Below are 20,689 nucleotides of genomic sequence, written 5' to 3' on the forward strand. Positions count from 1 at the left end.
GTTTCTATTCTCCTTGACAAATCTTTATTATCAATGGTCGTAACCACGGTATAATATTAATGGCGTTACCGTAAAATGCAATGTGTACAGTGTAGTGTGTACTTGATATTTGATGGTTCATACTTCATTAACGTTCGTCGTAATATATTCTTCACGTCGTTTTTTGTGACACTCGTGTTTAAGGTAACTTATTTATTCATACTTACATTAATTATGCTTTATTTCTATTTGTCATAAGAAATACTTGGTAAAATTGCCTACGGTCGTTTTGCAAAAAATCAACCCGTATCCATAAGTATCTGCATGTCACATGGTCTATATTTTTTTTTATTAGGTTATCTTAATTTTTTTGTTAAAATCAAGTATGCTGTAGACATGGATAGTTAAAAATTCTTTAGTCAACAATTTCGATCTTATGTCGATCCACATTTTAAAATGAATATTATAATTTCAAAAGAACCACTAAATGTAAGACAGCAGTTCATATTTAATTAGGCTGTATAATTTTAGTTTAGCCTATATGGTAATAGTGGCCAATATTAATTTTATTTATTATTCATTAATGTTCTGATAAATAATTATTCATCTCGTATGGAGCCTGGTTATTGACTTACTCTTTGTTTAATTTTATGTTTATTATGTATACCATATTTTTTTAACTAATAATAATTCATATTGACCTATCATTGATAAAAGTATTTTGATTTTTGTTTATGGCTGTTAAGACTATCTCGTTGAAACATATTCTCTTCCATTTAAAAGTATTCTGGTAGTTTTTCACAAACATGGATTGTTAAAAAACTTATTTCTGTTAATTACATGATTCGTATAAGGCTTCGTAATTAAAATTTATCAATAGGTACGATTATTTTTGAGTGTTGTTAATGACTTAAGTTTTAGTAGTACATGCAGTTAAATTTAAATGGAAATTTATAATTTTGCTCCTGTAAAATGGTAGCTGATAAATTACATTTTTTTCTAAAAATTTGACTTATTTTATTTGAAGTTAACTTTTTGTTCTAAATGATAGTAGTATTACTAGCTTACATGATTGTAGATACTTTTAGATTTACACTAACCCTTATTTATTACTCATGTATTGTTATATGTTATCATTGAAATAACAATTATGATTTACAGAAAATTGTTTGATATATACCAATTATGGCAAAGTCTAAAAATCACACAAACCACAACCAAAGTATGTAGTTGTGTTTTTAAGTTATGTTAACATTAATTAATTGAATATTTTTAATTTTTTTAGACCGTAAGGACCACCGAAATGGTATTAAAAGGCCTAAGAAGTATAGACACGAATCTCGTCGCGGAGTAAGTTGTGGATATTTTAGTACATATAATATTATAGTTAATGATAAAAATGTTATTGTATGATAATAGGTATGCCAAAAGTTCTTGAGAAATCAAAAGTATGCTTTAAAGGGTAACCTGCCTACTGAAGAACAGATTGCAAGGGCTAATGAGCGAAGAGAAAAGAAAACAGCTTTATTAGCGAAGTTTGCTGAAATCAAGAGTAAGAAGGCTGCATCCAAAAAATGATTTTGACCTTAAGATTTCATGACACCGGTGTAATTTACAAACAATTTTATTAAACTTAAACATCCAAAAGCTGTGTTTATCTTTTCTCAGTAACCTTTCTAAGTATTTTATTTTATTAGAACAATGTATATCAGAGTTAAAATAGAAAGCTATGACTTATAACCAGAAAAAATGGCTTATAATAATTCTATTAACATAATTGAAACTTACTATGAACAATATTATAACTTTATACATATATCATCATGCAGGACATGATTAATGCAACATGTTAATGTTATCATTAAAATATTTTTGGTAACACTAATTTACTGGTCAAAGAAACCACAATTTTAATAAAATCTTAAATTTTTTATTTCTTGCAAAACCAAAAATAACATTTTAGTAATTGGATATATTTTTCTAAAGCTAAACTGATTTAATAGTAGCGATGACCTAAACAATTTTTCTTGCTACCAAACAGTTAAGTTAATAAATTATGATTAATGATAACTGATCACAGTAGAAATTTGATGTAGTTGTCCTGTTGATAAAACTAACTGACTGGTCGATATAATATGGGGAGTACCTAATCAGTTGAACGCTTAAAAACGGTGTTTTTTTTTTTTTGGTTAAACGTTTTTATGTGAACAGTAAAAGAACGGGAGCGAGTTTGCGACTGTAAAAGTAAAACATTCATACCACAATAATAATTGGGAGCACACAATAACAATTTATTACTAATAATAGACAATAGTATAAAATAAAAATACTCGACGATCTTTTAATTAATACATTTGCAACAGTAAAAACAACTTTAAAAAATGAATAAAATTGAACAAATCTAAAATGCTAATAATAATTTATAATTAGTTTACCATACATCTAAGAAAACAAAATAATACAAAACATTAATTATACATGGGTTTTACGTTTTATAAACAGTTGCCGACGACGTGACACGCCGTTTATGTTTAGCGTAGGCAACATAATTAACACAACACCCTGCAGTGAATAGTGGTGATGAAAATAATAATAATATATTCTAATGTCTAACGTCTTAAAATATGTTTAAGTATAAATGGTATAAAATTAAAATTAATAACAATAATAGGTTTCCGATATAAATTTACAGTGAGATAACATTGATTGGCGACTATATTTTACAAAACGTTAGGTGTACCTAAAACTAAAGTGCGCGTACAGTGAGTATTTTACACGAAATATTGTTTATTACTAGCTATTCGTCACCAAGACGGTTAGGTATAATCTACTTGAAAAAAGAAGATTCGCAATGAAAATACCGAATAAAAAATCTACATATTTTGTGACTGGTTTGGTTTGGACCATAAAAATGATATATTTTTATACAACATAAATCATGATGTTATGCATAATAATAATATTGTATGTGTAACGCCTATTTTACATTTCTACCAGTTTACAAGTTTAACGACGGTTTTTTACCATCAGTTACGACATTTATCAATCTTCCTGTTAGGAATCCGTTGTCTGCAGTTGTCTCGTTAGACCACGAAGTCTCAGTTGGAGACCTAACATTATTTGTTCGTCTATTGAATAACCCGTTCTGGAAAAAATAAATAAAACAACAGCATAAGTTTATGTACACGTACGATTAATATCAAAATAAATTACAGTATCGTTGGTCGGAATCCTAAAGTTATTATGGTTTATAAGTGCATCGGAAAAGGTCACCAAAACGGAGGAAATGTTAAGGTTAAGCCTTTGAGTTGTAACAAAGAAAAATAACTAAGTTCAAAATGAACTTTAATAATATTAAAGTGCGTAGGTTCTACTAACAATAGTAAGAACTAATAATTCACAAAACTCGGATTTCTTTAGTATACAGGACTAAATATTTACTGCTGGGCGTCGACGTTTTGTTCGAATCTATGACTCAATGGATGGGTCAAGAGCTATTATCCGGACAAAATGAGTACCGCCATTGATTATAAATAGTATACATATAATAAATGGTACTACTGGGCTCTTCTTAATTATAACTTGTAATAATGGAGTTTTTTTTTCTTACTTGTTAGTTATTACTATTATAATAATCAAACATTTTTACTAAAAACTTAAAATGTAAAAAATATTAAGGATTTTAATTAATATAAATAAAAAAAAAAATCATCATCTAGAACATTTCCACGAGTCTGAATTTAAAAAAATAGTACGACTTAATAATTAAATCGGAAGAGAACTTAGATTAAACATTCAACATATTTTAATAGTTCTCTTGAAAATTGTAACTGTATGGGATAATAATGTACGATTTATAGAAATTTGTTATTCCCTTTTAATAATCTTTTCGTCCCATTTTAATAATGAATTTGCGCCTATGATAAGTCTAGTGACTAAGTACTTTGTTAGGTACAAATGAGTCGAGGGAAGATTTTTAACAAATTTTTAAATTTGAAATATTTTATCTTTTCTACTATTACCGTTAAATCTATCGCCATCGTAATTCCACCATTATCTCAAGTAACATGATTTAATAATATCAATGAATATACAATCGTATATATATTTTTATAAGAAAAAAAATAATTGTTTTAATTTGTACGTACAACACGATGAATACTTACAATGTACATGGTTATTGAGATACCGATAATAGAGCCAGCAAGTACATCCCACCAATGATGCCTATGATCGGTAATGCGTGTCAGCGAGCAAAAAATGGCCCAAAGCATGCATACAGCTTGGAGTACTGGCACCAACAACAGCGATCCGGTTTTGTATTTATTTTGCAAATACCACTAAAATAAAAATCATTTCCAAATGTCAAAAAAAAAAATAATCTTGCGTGTGCTCAAATTAGGTACATAAGTACTAAACACTTACGGCTAAAGAAATTGATCCGTATACTGATATAGACGCGTGACCAGACGGGAAAGATTTGCTGGCATCTCTTACAATGTACATGCTTTCCACCTTGTTTGAGCATTCATAATGGTCGACATAACTAAAAGGTAAACCAGAGTTCCAGGGTATTAATTGAGGGTTGTTTTATTAGATTATTCTAATCGTACTCATCCAATTGGCAGTATTATTGTGCTACGTTATTAAAGAAATCATAATGACCGGCAGTATGGTAATAATTAGTGTTTAAACAAATAAATCTATTATCTATCCAAGTCTATGGACTATGCCTATGCTAGACGTGTGTTACTAACTTACCACAAAAGTAACAACTAATAAATATTTAAACAATAACAAATAAAATATACAACCTAATCCTATATTGCATTTCGTTAACATACCCAGGGACAACCCTAGTTCGATTTTTGTTGCTGGTACTTATTTACCATTGGGTATAGATAGTATACCATATAGAGTTGACTGTAAGTTGACTGTAGTAGTAGCCAGTCGGTATAAAAAAAAACCAAATCATACACCATAAAAAAAGCCGAGAAACTTATTTTTTCAAAGAAAGTAAAAACTAGTTACGTAAAATTTTTAGTTAAAAATCAGTAAGAATTATGCATTTATACTGTGTGGCAGATTTAAGACTTGAGTATTTTTTGGGAGTGGGTTACCAGTATAAAAAAAAAAAATAATAAAAAAAAAAATGTGTAAACTATGAGGGACTTTTAACATATAGTGGGGTCGGAGGTTAACGCCACTGTGCCCATCCCTAAATCCGTCCATGTAATAAGATAATGCGTTTTACATTTTACTCAGAAAAATATACTACTAGCGACCAAAACTCGAAACATAAAACAAATTGAATCAAGTCTAATCGTTTGTAATCCCATTGTTGTAATGAAGTGTTAATACTAAATATTATTATAATTTTCAATTATTATCATTTAGAACCTACCTACTCATTTTTTTTTTTATAACATTTTAACATTATTTGGATATAATAATTTAAGAGCGTATTGTGTGAGGTAGGTACTAATCTTATCGTTAAAGATTTCAATGATCTTACCTATTGGTGCAGTTAACAGCTTCTAGAGGCCTGCAAGTATCCAAGAAATGTGGTCTTGGCTCGCCAATCAAAACTTTACCCACGTCAGTTATAAAGAAAACGAATATCAATCCCAATATGTATTGGCGGTACCACCGTAACGATTCTTTAAGCCATTCGTACGGGCCGGAGTCGAATTTCCTTTGATCTCTCATGTAATATTCTGCAATTACCACCTATTAAAAGAAAACGTTTCAAATAAGCATCCGTTTTCTATAGTTTTATTTTAAATGTTACGCATTATGATTATTATAAATTATATACATATACGTACTGTCAAAAAAGGAATGACAAGCGTTACTAATATGAGAACATGTGGCTTAACCGTATCACCTCTATATTTATAACTGATTTTGGGATCACCGCAAAAGAATCCTATGCTTTGTAAATGCGGTATCTTTCCCGATTCCACTAAACACATGGCTATCAAAACTAAAACAAAAAAAACAAAAATAAATAATTATATTATATTATAAATCATACAAAAGTTAAACATTAAATTAGTTAATCAGATAGATATATTATTAGAGTCTTAACCAAAAAGGGCAAGACGCTAACATTGACTAAGTATATGGATACGTTGAAATAAACATCTAGTTGACTATAATAAGACAGCAATTAAGTTCAATTTTTATGAGTTAATTAACCGGATGGCATTCACTTTTGACAAAGGGGTCACAATTTTAACAACCTTAAGGTAGGTGGGTATTAAATTATCATAAATAAAATAAAACCATTGAAATTTACCAAAAATGTACCATTCACTTACCTAATGGCTATTAATTATTAAACAAAGGTTTTACTTCAACGATTTCAAACATTAAATATATAAATGACTTTAAGTAAAAGATGGATATAATGTTATCAATAGTCAAAAACATAGAGAGAAAAAGGCTTAAGCCTGGAACTCTAAAGTAGGCCAAGAGCCGCCAAGATAAAGCTATGCAATAGTCAATAATAGACAACCAGCGATACCATTGTGGTGGCATTTATTCAATTCTATAAAAAATTTTTATAGATAATTTAATCTATTGAGAATATAATAGGAATTAATATATTTCGATGTTAACACTTCATTTATAAGAAATAAATAGCCTATAGGTGTATACAACATTTTCTAATAACAGTATAAATCTCTATTATTAACTTTGAATAATTGAGAATTATTTAATCTATATTCGTACAATACTAAATAATATTTTATTAGGGGGGGGGGGGTCATAGAATGAAATTATATATAAAGATAGCTAACTGGCGCATAATTAATTTTGAAAATGTTCTCTGAATTTTCTAATTTAAGATGACAGTAATTTTTTACTAGGGTCAGATATCATCCTACTAAGTACGTTATTACCTTTCAAATGTATAAAGTTGTTTAGACAATTAAGTTTCCTAAAATCTTACTTAAATAGAAAAATTGTAATTCGAAATACTATTGTTGGTCAATGGTAATGTACAGTTTTTCTTAATTTAGTTAAAATGCTCACCCTTATAAAGTTGGCTACAAAATGAATAATGGCTGTATGCATTTAACATATTTTTACATATTGTTTCTGTGTTTTCACTAATCGGCTGTTATCATTACTTGATATTCGAGTTAATGGACTGTGTTTTTAGAAACTACTCATAGGTAAGAATTTGATTGTTTTTTTAATTTTTTCCATTCTAATCTAATGAAATCGAATTATATTATGTATAGATTTTTTTGTTGTTGGGCGATAAAACTATAATTTATCATTCATATTCTAACTCTATAATTGTAATAACTCAAAAACAAATTAATAAGTTTGGGAAATAAAATCCAACCTATAAGTAGGCACAAATCTTAGCGGTATAAAGTATGATGATATTATCTCATTAGCGCAGTCAAAGTTTTGTAGACATAACGTTACATGTACCTAACTAAAGACTATATTTTACTGTAACTGGAGCAATACATATGGTTAGGCATAAAATTATCTGCAATGCTTTAATGCTGGTTCTTCTAGCTTTGCAGTTCTTAGTTTACACTTTACGCCATAGATAAATTTGCTTAATAAATACATTTTATTTTTAATATGATATTAATGTGCTATATAAAATACTATAATAACACTAAAAAAAAAAACTATAGGACTACTTTTTCAATTGGATTATACAGTGGTATACCTATATAATGTATGTATGAACGCGAGGTCAATTCTATGCAACTTCGTGAAGCCATATGAAATTTACGAAGAAAAAAGCTTATTGGGTTGTGGTATTTTTATGTACGATATTAATCATGTGCGCCAAATAAATGCAGAGTTGTTTTTATTTATTTTAATTATGTCTATAGTTTATACTATACGTCGCCTTTGTGACTTGCGCATATTTTGTTAAGAAAATTCTGGGGAACGCTTTATAATTTTTTAAATTAATTTATTAATAATATTATAGCACACACACACACACATAAGATATACAAAATGATGGTATTTACTAAATTTGTATACAAATTACATAGGTGAAACATTTAAAATTTTTATCAAACAATAAACATTTTTTATTTTTTATTTCTTCAGCCAGAAGACAGATTTAGAGGGGGGTAGTAACTTCTAAAATTTATATAATTTAGGACGGGAGGGGGGAATGTGGTTAAGTAATGCGTGCAGATAAAAATAATACTACCTTCATCCCGTCCTTAATTTTAAACTCTAAAGTACTGACTCAACAAAACTGATTATCGACAAGTCTGTAATAAAGGCTATATAAAAAAAAAAAAGAAATCGACAAGTCTAATATTCAAAAAATTATTGGTGGTTTAAAAAATGAATTAAATGTATACATTACCATTTGACAGACCATTTAAGTTTTAAAAGTCCCCCCCCCACCCTAAATCTGGCTTCTGACTAAAAAAAAAACACAAACAAATTAAATTATTACTGTTTGATTAAAATTAAAAATGTTTCACAAAGGAAATTTTTTGAACATTTCATATAATCATTAAAATATTATATCAATACATGTTATACATAAACTCACACGCCAATATACGTGTCTAATTTGTGTGAAAGTAAATAAAAAAATAGGTGAAACATAGCTAGGTAAACCAATTATCAATATACCTACCAGTATTAAGGTATGTATTAGCTAACGGATACTTATTATAGTATCATGCACAACGTAGAGAGATACTATTTAAATAAAAATAAAATTGTACCTACAGCTTTTATATAAGTATTCAACTCTATTTAAATTAATAATATATTAATTATGTATGTATAAAATCGCAATCTAGTCTCAAATCATTATGTTGGTAACACTACTGGTGGTATTTGGTTCCGGTCGGTTCAACAACACAAACGTACATACACATAATATTTACAATACGTGTTACAGCAGACTATAGTTATCAAGTTTTATCGAAAACAAAAAAACTTTTGTAATAATTGACGCTGTACTTACATAGGTAAGTCTTTATTTTGACGGAAGACGCACAACGGACGAGTTCTAGGCAAATCCACGAGAAATTAACGCGTGCCATAAAATATATTGTTAGGTAGGTACTTATAATAGTATTATCAATCTAGCTTCACACGGAAACGAACAACACAATATAAGTACTAAAAGTAAAATAATATAAAATGCGAGTTTACGAATAACATTATTATTGATGGCGGTTCGAAGCGATTTAACAATATAAACTTAACGCGTTGGTCGTTTGTCAGCGTACAACGTCTACTCATTGGCAAACACGGTCGTACAACCGTCTGAGATAGAGCCGTAGGTACCTATTGCATCTCACCAGTTACCAAGTCCATAATATATATTGTCTCTAGTGAGATTTAGCGTATTCATGAAAAAAGATACATTGCAAATATCGTATTAAATCTATTAGCATAATATTATATTTATATAATAGAACAGTCGAGACTGATATGCTATGTGTTTCCGAACAAATAACAAACACATAAACCCATATGAGGTCGTCATAGTGTACACGCTTTGTGTATTAACACTAGGTGTAAAATAACATCAGACGAGTGAAAAAAAAAATCATATTTGACAAGCCGTCCAAGGCTGAATCCGTCGAAGTCGATAGTCCTCGTTTGTTATTATTATTATTATTTTTTTTTTGAACCGTAATTGTTTTCCAACCCGAAACAACATTGCGATAATGGTAAATGCGGTAATAGTATTTATGTTTAATGAAGGTAATAAAATATAAATTGTAGCTTTTTAAACGAAATCGGAAACATTAAAATGTCTACTAACCGATAGGTAAAAGCACTTAGTAGCTACACATTTTGACATTGGAAAATGTTAACATAATATAGACAATTTAGACCTGAATGCGTTAAAACTTTCGTGGATTGATATATCAATTGAGTAATTTAGACCTGTTCTTAAAAATGGTTCGGATGAATTTTAAAGATCTCAGTATTTCAACCCACTGCAAATAAATAAAAAGAGTTCTTTCCATAATTTCTTGTCAAAATAATTCTGACTTTAACCCGTGCCTCAGAACACTTACATTTTGTTATTTAATTAACACTGACAATAGCACGTTTTGGAGTGTTTTGTTACTGATCAAGTGAAATAATCCTTGATAATAATTACAAACCTTCTATGTTGGTACTTAAAAACGTTTTAAAATCATCTTTAAATATATTTTATATATAAGTATAAGTAACCATAAAAGAAACAATAATAATTTAGATAAGTTTTTACACACTTATAGAAAATGTATAATCTAATATGTTGCTTAAATTCGTTATTGGTTGGAAGCTTCCGTTGATTTTAGATAGACCATTGCTACTATTATCTTTAAATTAAGCATTATGCTCGAGTAGTGTTCATTCGAGTTAATTCCGTAATATAATAATATAGAAAATACATACAATCCCAGTTCGTTAATTTGCACATAGTGCGGCAGTAAAAGTTAAACGCCGAAGAAAACACACATGTAATGGGATGCGTGTGCGTGAGTTTAACATTGACATTTTGTCCGAGGGTCAATGTCAATGCCATTTTATCCATTACTGGGTGTCACCCTTCGAGCGAGTTCATTATACGGCTTGTTAATTTAAATAGTTATAGCGTGCAATTTTGTTTTATCCGACCACGTATTAGGTACCGAGAGCAGGAACAGTTTAAAAAATAACTATTATAATGTGCGACTAAAAAAAAAAAAAATAGAAAACAATACCAAGTTCATAAAACTAATTTTAATCAAAGACAAAATGAATAATTCAAGTACCCATACTACCGTGCATTACAATTATTAATGGATTCATCTTACATCACTGTCGAAGATCTTAATAACATAAATGCCGAAAACTCAGAAATAATAATACCAACAACAATAATAATATTTAATAATAATTACAGTAGGTAATAAAAAATAATAGTTGTCCATTAAAAAAAAAAAAAAAACAATAATATTAATAAAAAATAATTTGACTATTTATTTCAATTTTGATAAAAGCATTACTACTTTAACCCTTAACTTGGCATTGTTTCTATAAAGACACATATTATATTATATTATATACAGCCAATCAGTGTAGATTTTTTCGATTTTAATATTACGTACCCATTTAATAAAAATGCTTATTGACCCCATAATAATAATAATTTAAATCTTCCTATAACTGTTAATAATTAAATTTAACTACTAATAAGGACCTGTTTTATGTTCTATAAAACATAGCTAACGAGTTATAATTCTGTTTACTTACTGTAATTTTTTTTATAAATTAGCATTATCCTAAACTAATTAGAGCTATGGTATTCAAATTCCAAATCATTAATCAATTATTAATTATATTTATCAAACGCCAATTTTTCTAGAATAAGTAGTATAGTCTATACTATAGTCATTAAAATGATTTCTCGAGTGGAATTTGGTACATATTTAAAATTTAAATAACATCAAACTAACTTAAATTTTAAAACAAAATTTTAATGTACAATAAACATACAATCTATAGCTGTTGTAAAAAACTATCAATTGTCACTGAACTGAACAAAAAAAGACACTTTTTAAAGCGTGTATTATAACATATTTATGAGACAATTTGATTTTAATACAGTCTGACGTATTATGTATTTAGTCAGAGTTATGCAAATTCTCATTCAAATAATTTTTCGAATTAAAATGTGTTAAAATAATTATTTAACACTTTATTCAAATAAAATTATTTTCTTTTTTAATTATATACTGGTTTTATATATTTTGTAAACGTAGTATATATTATATTCATACGAAAACATGTTTAAAAGTAGTTACATGAAAAAAACACTTAAAACTATTTAAATAACATATTTAAAAATGATTCGAATAAATTTACTTGAATAATGTGTTATGTAGCTTATATTATTTAAGTAACGTTTTAATCTAATGATGCACAACTCTGTTTTGAGTATATAATAAGCGGTTTCTGATGCTATGTACTATGTTAAAAACTAGTTACTTGTGAGCATAGCTATTTTTAAAAATTAATAAATGGACGATAATAATAATAATGATGGTGGTTGATCATAGATGTAAAATAACATAACGGTTGATTTTTCGATTTTATTAACTGTATATAGACTGTACTGGATGTGTTAGAAATATAAAATTCTTCTGAACACGATGTTTTACTCTTATAAAATAGTGGTTTTTTATGGATATCTTTAATATAATACAGAATACTAATGACTATGAGGACAGAAGCGTAAAAATCCTTCGATAGAAATACCCTCGAGAACCTAGTGCATCCCATTAAAACGACCTTTATTGATTGTTCTAAGAGTTTCCACTTTCCTCAAGTGGATTCTTAGTTAAACAATGTTATTATGAAGATAAACCAAGTCCGTTTTAAATTTAAAATAAAGTTTTTTTGGTAGAGGCGTATTCAGAAATTTGGCACCCGGCGTTAATATTTCCCCCCTCCCCACAAACAAAAAAATTATTTGACTTTCCATCTACCGAACGCGCTGGAGTTTCTGGTGACCACCCTGGCGCTTTCTAACTTATTTATTACATTTTTGTTTTTAATGTATTCACTTTTTGTAATCTCTGGTGGAACTAGTTAATATTGAATATTTAATCAAAAATTCCCATTAAAAAAATGTTAAGTCGTTAGATAAAAACACTCTTCTATATTAGAATCTATAATATAAGAGTGACTAAAGAATTAAATAGTTCATTTATGGTTATGTATCAACGAAAAATAAGTGAATGCTCTCAGTTTGTTAGTCTACATTCCCTGATTACATACTTAATGTACTACAATAAATTTAAATGACAATTACACTTGATGAAAATTTAAAAGAAGATGGACTATGTAAAAATCTGATGCCACCCGGGGCGACCACCTCCTCTAGGCTCTAGCCCCCCCCCCCCTAAATACGTCACTGAACGTAGGTACTATTTTTTTAATGAGTAAAGAAAATAATTAGGTATTCGAAATCACCACAAAATTATCTTCACTGGTTTGGTTGTACTGGACACATATTTTAAAACTGAGAGCATAAGGTTATTAAATAATAAAATAACCTTAATGAATATTAAGACAAATTATTATCGATTACTTTTAATAATAAATTAGCATGTTTCTTTTATTGTGCTACGCTATCGAATCACACCGTTCACACAGTTTTTTCTTATGGAATCTCATTATATATCCATCATCAATTAAAACATTTCTACCTTGTTGGTTCTCAAGTTACTCGGCAACGATAGTGACTAAAAATAATAACGTTATACAACACGTTATAGCTATAAGGACTAGGTTCCGCATCTAACAAATAGAAAATATCAATTGTGTTAAGAAGTAATTTATATCACGTTACGTCAGTAAATTTTTCCTTGACTTAATATAATTAGTTGGCAATTTGTTTTCCTGCCTTATTTCGTACCGTACCATTGTTCGTTTTGGAGAAACAAGTAATAAGAAATAAAAAAAACTTCTATATTAGGTAACCACATTTATTCAATGGAATGTGCCATTTAAGTAAACCCACTATCAAATTAAGTATTTATTATTTATTTACAGAAATACATTTACTCAATCAAATATTTTATGTTCAAGTTCAAGTTCAATAAAGGGGGCCCAGTTCGATAACCAGGTATTTTCAATTTTTTAAATTATTCAGGACGTCCAAAACAAAATCCATTGTTTCATTTTCCTCTATTGGTGGGACAACATATGTTTTGCAATAACTTTTTAATAGAACATTTTTACTGTTAGATATACAGTAAATGTTTACATAGAAAATGTAAATCATTTTTCCATAAACATTTTTCGATGAAAAAACAATTTTTAATAAAAATGTAGATACCTGGTTATTTCACCGGACCCTCAAATTTATTTATTTTTTAAAGCTTTATTAGTGTATTACCTACCAATCGAAGGCAACGATATATATGTACAGTATACACATAACTATAGTAGGTATTAGGATCTAATATTGTCTTAGTCATTACCAATTAATATTCTCGTTACATATTATTAACATCATGACTTGAATAAAAAACTCTTTTTTTTTTTAAGGTTCAATGTCATAAATATACTCATTGCGTAATTTAACACAGGCATAGCTTTAAAGCCGTAGCTGAAGGATGCTTTGAAAATACATACAAAACATACTATTATTTTCACTGTGAATTGTGGTACTTTATAGGCATGACTGCACTCCAGTAGGTAATTTTTCCCAACACTATTGTTGCTGTAACTATTATGTGAATGAATATGGCTTTAGAAGGGTATATGAAACTTATGAAAAATATGTACGGTGTACCGAACAGAAAAATGTTACGGTCAATAGTATAACAAACTGAAGAATTGCTTTCTCATTGCTATGATTATGGTTTTGTAATATTCTTTAAGATAACAACATGATTCAAACACAATGTCTAGTAAATAAATAAAAACCCCTGTTGAATATTTGGAATTTTTTTAATGAGAAAAAAACAAATTTAAATACATAATTATATTAATTATATTTTAATCATAATAGCGAGAAACGCTTTGTATATTAAGGAACTGTACTACTTTCTAGCGATTCTGTTTTTTTAAATGACAATTAATTAAACTAAAAATACTACTAAATAAATATCCTGAAATATTTTTTTTATGATTAATATCTTAGCACGCATTGTGAAATACGCAGTTTGAATATTTAAAAACGTATGGAAAAATAAACTTTTGGATATATTTTGTAATTACACACGCCACGCCGTGACCGACTTATGCAATCGTGAACATTTTCGTGGCAAAAATTATATTTTCCACTATTATTCATCTACGAATGACATTATTACAACAATGTGGAATATTTTAAAGTAATTGTATGTTAATACTTTATAAGTTATAACCATTGTTATTGATGCCATTAGAGTAAAATGAAAAAAATGAATTTATTTTTATTTTTCGTACAATTATCGAGTCCTCTAAAGACAACTTTATTTTTTGTTAATGAAAAATCTTAGGAAAAGGTATTTCGAGCGTAGCACCGGCGTCAGTGACATCTTTTGACAACATAACGTGTTACACAATAGATAATTATTTTTAATTGATGACTAATTGTAAGCCTTGCTCAATGATTAATTGTTCTTACAATAATAATGCCACATACAGAGCCATACTTGTACGAGTGCTAAAATATATTAATGGTTTCACATTAATAGAGGCCAAATTTATAATTGTTCAAAGATCGTTTTATAAAGCTAATGGGTAAGTCGTGGTCCTTTTAAAATTTATAATGACGAACATGAAGAAACAAAATGTTTACCAACAAGCCAATTTTATTTTTAGGAAAATATCATTTAAAAATCGTTAAGTCAGATAAGTGGGATATTGAAATTAATGGACAAGTGTAAATGCAAATGGGTTTTGGAAAAAATTAACAACATTTCAATTTATCTCTTGTTGAAAACTTATCGGCTGTGACATATTATTTGATTGTTTTGGGTATATTAGCCATCGGGCGTAGATAATATTATGTAACCCAAATCAGTTGGTAGTGAGAGGGTGATGTGGCTGAACATTTTTTTCAAGGCAAGTGAAAGAGAGACAGAATGAAAAATGGAAAACAACATTTAATATCGCGTGTTCCGTACGTCCATAATATTATGTATACACACACATCCACCGTCTGGGAATTATTCGTGTGTCTTGTTATATTTTGGTTTTCGACAGCCCATTTGGTGTCCCGGAAGGCGGAACCCCTCCTCTCAAAAAACCATTTGCACGTCTCCAAAACCCATTTACGCGTTTTATGGAAATCGTTGCCTCGCAAAACGCGGCATGTTATACTTACACGTGAGACCGTTTACGCATCGAGAGCTCGGTTTACATCACGTGTGTGCTGTTGGTAAATTTCCTTCACGTGCTCCCGGTGTTTCTAACTTGCATGTAGATATGGGATATGTTGAAAAAAATACATATATTTATATCGGTTGTACTAACAGCTGTGAATTTTCAAGCGTTCGTCCAAAAGCACGGACAATTTAATTGACTGTGCGAACCCCGACCTTAAACTTGTACTCGAATGCATTAGATTAGTGTTCGCGGATAATAATAATAAAAATAATAGTTCATGAACGCGATTACGATCGCATCCGGTCGATCCCGCGTTTTACTATGACGATAATAGTATAATATTATATTTTGTTAGGATAGACTTTGTTAATACCATCACGGTCAATTATCGCCGCCGTAATAAAGGCAAGGGGCGGGCTCGCGGTCTACGTGTGTCGTGCGGTAGGGCCGACTTATCGTACGGTTACACCTCACGACTTACATCCTTTTTGTGACGTCAGACCCATCTATTAAGCATTGGGTACGTCACTGGTTACAAGTGTTTCGTTTACGATAATATTAATATATGTATATCACGTGCAATAATAATTATTATATTAAAAAAAAACGCAGGAAGTACATGGTTGACGTCGTCGATGACGACCTACATCACTGTTATACATATTTGTAGGTACGATATATTATATCATGCACGATGCACCCATTTATGTTTTAATTTTCGGTTTCCATTTTAGGCGGTTGCCCTATGCAGCGGACAGAGTGAGGAGAGAAGCGTGTGATTAAGGGAGTTTTTATTCAACTCGTACATTTTATACCGCCGTATATTTTTTCCTTATTCATTGTTTCATTGTTTCTTTAAAAATTTAATTTATTTAACCTTTTATAGCAGACACCGTCTCCGGTTATGTAAGGGCATACGTTTCTTAATATAAAAAGAGGAAAATTTTCTAAGAGTCGTATTTTCTGAGGACCTTCATTATTATTCAATATATTCAGGTATTATCAGTGATAAAAACACTATTTCCTAATTAAAATCATAAGTACATAGGTCATTTATTTTAAATATTATATAGTTTTAAAAAGTCTCAACGGTATGAAAGTACAATTAAAAAATCTTAACTCTTATCTTTGACTCGAGAGTAGAATCAATAATTTGAAATAATGCAATTTCCATAGGTACCCACGTTTAAAAAAAAAAACTATTCCAACTTGACCGAGCTCGTACTTTTGAGTTTTGTTACTACTGTAGTTTGAATAATTATTATTAAAACTTATTGTAGGTATTATTTGCTGGCACTTGGCCAATGTAACAAATAAATAAATTACGACTTTGCTTCATTCTTCTACTTTTTTTTATTTTATTAACCCAATCAATACAACACTACATCGTTTTCCTGCGCTTTAAAGGTTGTTGCCCTTTTAGTCTTGGCCTACAAACCTCCCGCTAACTTTTTTTTTTGGCATTTTCCGACATAAGTATAACTTTTTGTTAAACATTTTTGTTTGATTGTATTTGTTCAAACGATTAGTCATGTATACCAGAAGACAAGTCACATTTTATTATTAAAAAAAAATTAAAATAATTTGCTGATTAGACAATATCAAAACTACCGCGACTGTAGTGGAAGAATCACTATAAATCGAGCATAAATTCCTAGAAATAACGATTGGGACTTTATTATAATGTTATTTGGAAATAATACAAATTTCACTCGTCTCATTCAATTTGTATTTTTATGATTTCAAAGGTATACAGAATACGGACTAATCACTAAAATATCATATAGTTACGGGTCCAATTTTTAATTTGTTAAAAACAAATTCAGGTAAACAATTTTTTTTTCAAAATTGCTACTCGCAGTGTATGTATATTAACATAAATTACGGGTTCTACATGTAATACTCTAGTCACGCCCCGTTCTTAAAAAAAAATGTTAAAACGTTTGTGTTGCTTACTTATAAGTTATTATTTTGTAAATTGTGTGCTTTACCTAGGTATTAGTTATTATTTTTTAAATTGTAACAAACGGTTAATGGTAAACATGCACGCTCTCCCCATTCGAGTAATTACTCGATCACGCGTGTCAAACATAACTTTTATGGTTTCTACGTGTATTTTTTATTGTATTCAAAATCAATTGAGCTTTAATAGTTTTAATTTTTTTTGCTTAACATTTTTTTCATAACTTTTTCCGACAATTTTTTATTATAATTATAATAATAATTGTTAATAATTTATTATTTATTTATTTTATTAACAAATATTTTATCGGTAATCGTTATGAAGTATAGACGGATGTGTTTAAAATATATATTATAAGGTTATATAAATATACATCGATAATGAACGATTAATTGTGTCCCTGCAATTATAAACATGAAGAGTTTAACAATAGAGCAAGCGCGCTTCATACAAAATTAACGGTTATACTGTATGTATATAGTTTATACACAAGTGTATATATAATACATAATATAAATTTATCTTAAAGCGTAATGTGTGTACATAAATCAATCGTTTAAGTTTTACCTGGGCGTTTATTATTTTTATTATTCATGAACTCGGTAAATTCGACAAAGCATTTCACGGTCAATACATCTTTGGAAAGGAAAAACTGCTAAACAATTAATTAATATAATAATACCTATACTCTATAGGTATAACCTTTAACAGAAAAGTATGCTTTTTGAAATAACGCAAGGGTCAAAAGAATCTTGCGATAACTACGAGATACGATGTACACTTATTTTAATGTTAAAGTCTAAAGATAATATTAGTGTTTAGTAATATTTGTAGTTTTTCGCAGAAATTGTCTAACGTTAACGCAACGTGATAATAATAATGTTATTAAATTATATTTTTAAGCTCGATTAAGAAAATCCGTCATGTTCTCAAATTCAAAAATGTATTTTCGAAAATGTTACCTCGAGGTTTTTGTATTCAATCAGTTTAAACACAAAAAAGATGATATAAATGAACACTATCTCTGGTAAATAAATCTGTACGCGATTTGTCATAATACGTTTTATAATCGAAAAAACAATAGAGAATATAGTAATGACACTTACCCAAGAGTAGTAGCATAAAATCGAGGAATATAATCCAACTTTTTTGTTTAATCATTTTATTTCTCGGGAATTACCAATAAAATCTTTCCAGAGCGATTAAATATAACAACAGACGACAACGTCGGTTTATAATATGTAAAATTATGAGTAAATCAACTCCACTGATATTATTATAAAAAAAAACAAATTAAAATTATTTCATTTTCAATTATTGGAATTACGCGTTACGCAAATAAAAAATATATTATTATTATCGGTGTATGATATTATTTTTTTTTTTTTATAAAAGTTGAACTTTAAGCACACGTGACAGCGGTTTGTTTTTTATGTGTCTACAACGGACATTCCGACCCAATGGTTCCCCACTGAATGGCCCATGCTATTACGTTACAATATAGTGTACGTCCCACAGTAATGACGTGAACCATTTCGTTATCGTCCTGTGGTGTATAAAGTGTATTACACACACCACACACACACACACATTCGCACACATTTTTATTGTATCCATTATTTTTAACACACACAAGCGCTAATCAATCTAAAAAAATATTAACCACGTTATTGTTTTCACTGTGAGATTTACTCAACAAATCCAGTGTTCAAACGGTTAGGTGTGGAAAGTTCAAAAGTAAGTATAAAAGGTAGGTATGTATCTACCTTTTAATTTTTAATTACTATTAATTACTATTAATACGAAAACCTAGATAATATAGATGTATGGGCCATTAACCATACCGAAAATAATATTAAAAGTAGGTATTCTTCGGTGTTTGTGTGCTTAAAACAATCGATATATTGCGCTAAATAATATATTATTATTTGAACACACAATACGATTTTATTATTTTATTGTACAGTACGAAGATTACAATATTTATCATTGTCATAACTACTATTATTTATTATCTAACTCTATTTCCTAAATTTGTAAAAAAAAATTTTTTTCTTTTATTACTTTACATACACACAATTTAAACAACATTCAAAATATACAATTGAGTAAATATTAAAACAATTTCTTCGGAATATGTAAAATAAAATATATTGTATATAGATTCTTTAGAATGTAATTACAATATGTAATGTACAAAATTCATTAACTTCTATGTCTTAACTCCTAATTGTAAGTAAATAGAGTGTTTTTAAGAAATTCGAGTAAATACATTAAATTTTACATTCAAGTTTGATGTAGCAATTTTTTAATAAATAATAATGGTAATTTGCATTTAAAAACAATAGAAATGTTTGACTTAACCTTTGGCTTTTTAGAAAAAAATCGGTAATATATGGGTCTGAAGAAGCCCAACATCAGTTTTCGTGATTTTTCGAGAATGATATAAAAGTTTTTATTTCTATGATGGCTTTGTTAATTTTTTTTTCAAAACACCATAAATTTTAAATTTTTGTATAGATGGTACGTAACATCTTGATAATACTGTTATCAATATATTATATTATAAAATAAAATATGTTTCTTAATACAATAATTATATTTTATGGCATTATTACTTAATATTTAAAAAACGCCAGCCTCGTTTATAATTACCCCTGTTAAATTTACCCAACTTGACTCTTTAAATACAATAATAACATGTAAGGTGAAGAAGTTAAAAATTGTAAATAATTCTTCCACTTTTAAACTTGTTTACTAAAATATTTAAATAATAAACTAAACAATCAAATAATTGTTTAGGGCAACAAGTTAAGTGGTGTAAACAAAAGATAAGTAGAAAAGTCTTATAACTCTCCTATATATTTTTTAGTGAATGAAAGTTTATCTCTTTCATGAACAAATAACAATGATCATCTA

At 28.6% G+C, this 20,689-nt stretch overlaps 2 protein-coding genes across 3 annotated transcripts; one reads left to right on the forward strand and one right to left on the reverse strand.

Annotated features, from left to right (window-relative positions):
* Positions 1 to 52: 52 nt before the first annotated feature.
* LOC126845651 (60S ribosomal protein L29) lies at positions 53 to 1,626 on the forward strand. The gene is made up of 4 exons (XM_050584441.1): positions 53 to 183; positions 1,141 to 1,201; positions 1,265 to 1,329; positions 1,399 to 1,626. Exons 2-4 carry the CDS (start codon positions 1,165 to 1,167, stop codon positions 1,555 to 1,557), a joined length of 261 nt encoding a protein of 86 aa, XP_050440398.1. The 5' UTR covers positions 53 to 183; positions 1,141 to 1,164; the 3' UTR covers positions 1,558 to 1,626.
* Positions 1,627 to 2,246: 620 nt separating this feature from the next.
* On the reverse strand, positions 2,247 to 19,234 carry LOC126845650 (phospholipid phosphatase 3-like). 2 transcript variants are annotated; one of them, XM_050584440.1, is made up of 6 exons: positions 18,877 to 19,234; positions 5,808 to 5,965; positions 5,495 to 5,709; positions 4,405 to 4,525; positions 4,146 to 4,319; positions 2,247 to 3,124 (listed from the first exon to the last, which is right to left on the reverse strand). In XM_050584440.1, the coding sequence occupies exons 1-6, from the start codon at positions 18,929 to 18,931 to the stop codon at positions 2,978 to 2,980; spliced, it is 870 nt and encodes a 289-aa protein (XP_050440397.1). In that variant the 5' UTR covers positions 18,932 to 19,234; the 3' UTR covers positions 2,247 to 2,977. The 2 variants fall into 2 exon arrangements, with proteins under 2 accessions (XP_050440397.1, XP_050440396.1); XM_050584439.1 differs by lacking the exon at positions 18,877 to 19,234 and adding an exon at positions 8,960 to 9,237.
* Positions 19,235 to 20,689: the final 1,455 nt, after the last annotated feature.

The sequence above is a fragment of the Adelges cooleyi genome, unplaced genomic scaffold (genome assembly GCF_023614345.1).
Source record: "Adelges cooleyi isolate 19-005CV unplaced genomic scaffold, UGA_ACOO_1.1 ACOO_flye_CR_arks_rails_tigmint_CR_PRNA_8, whole genome shotgun sequence".
NCBI classification, from domain to species: Eukaryota; Metazoa; Arthropoda; class Insecta; order Hemiptera; family Adelgidae; genus Adelges; species Adelges cooleyi.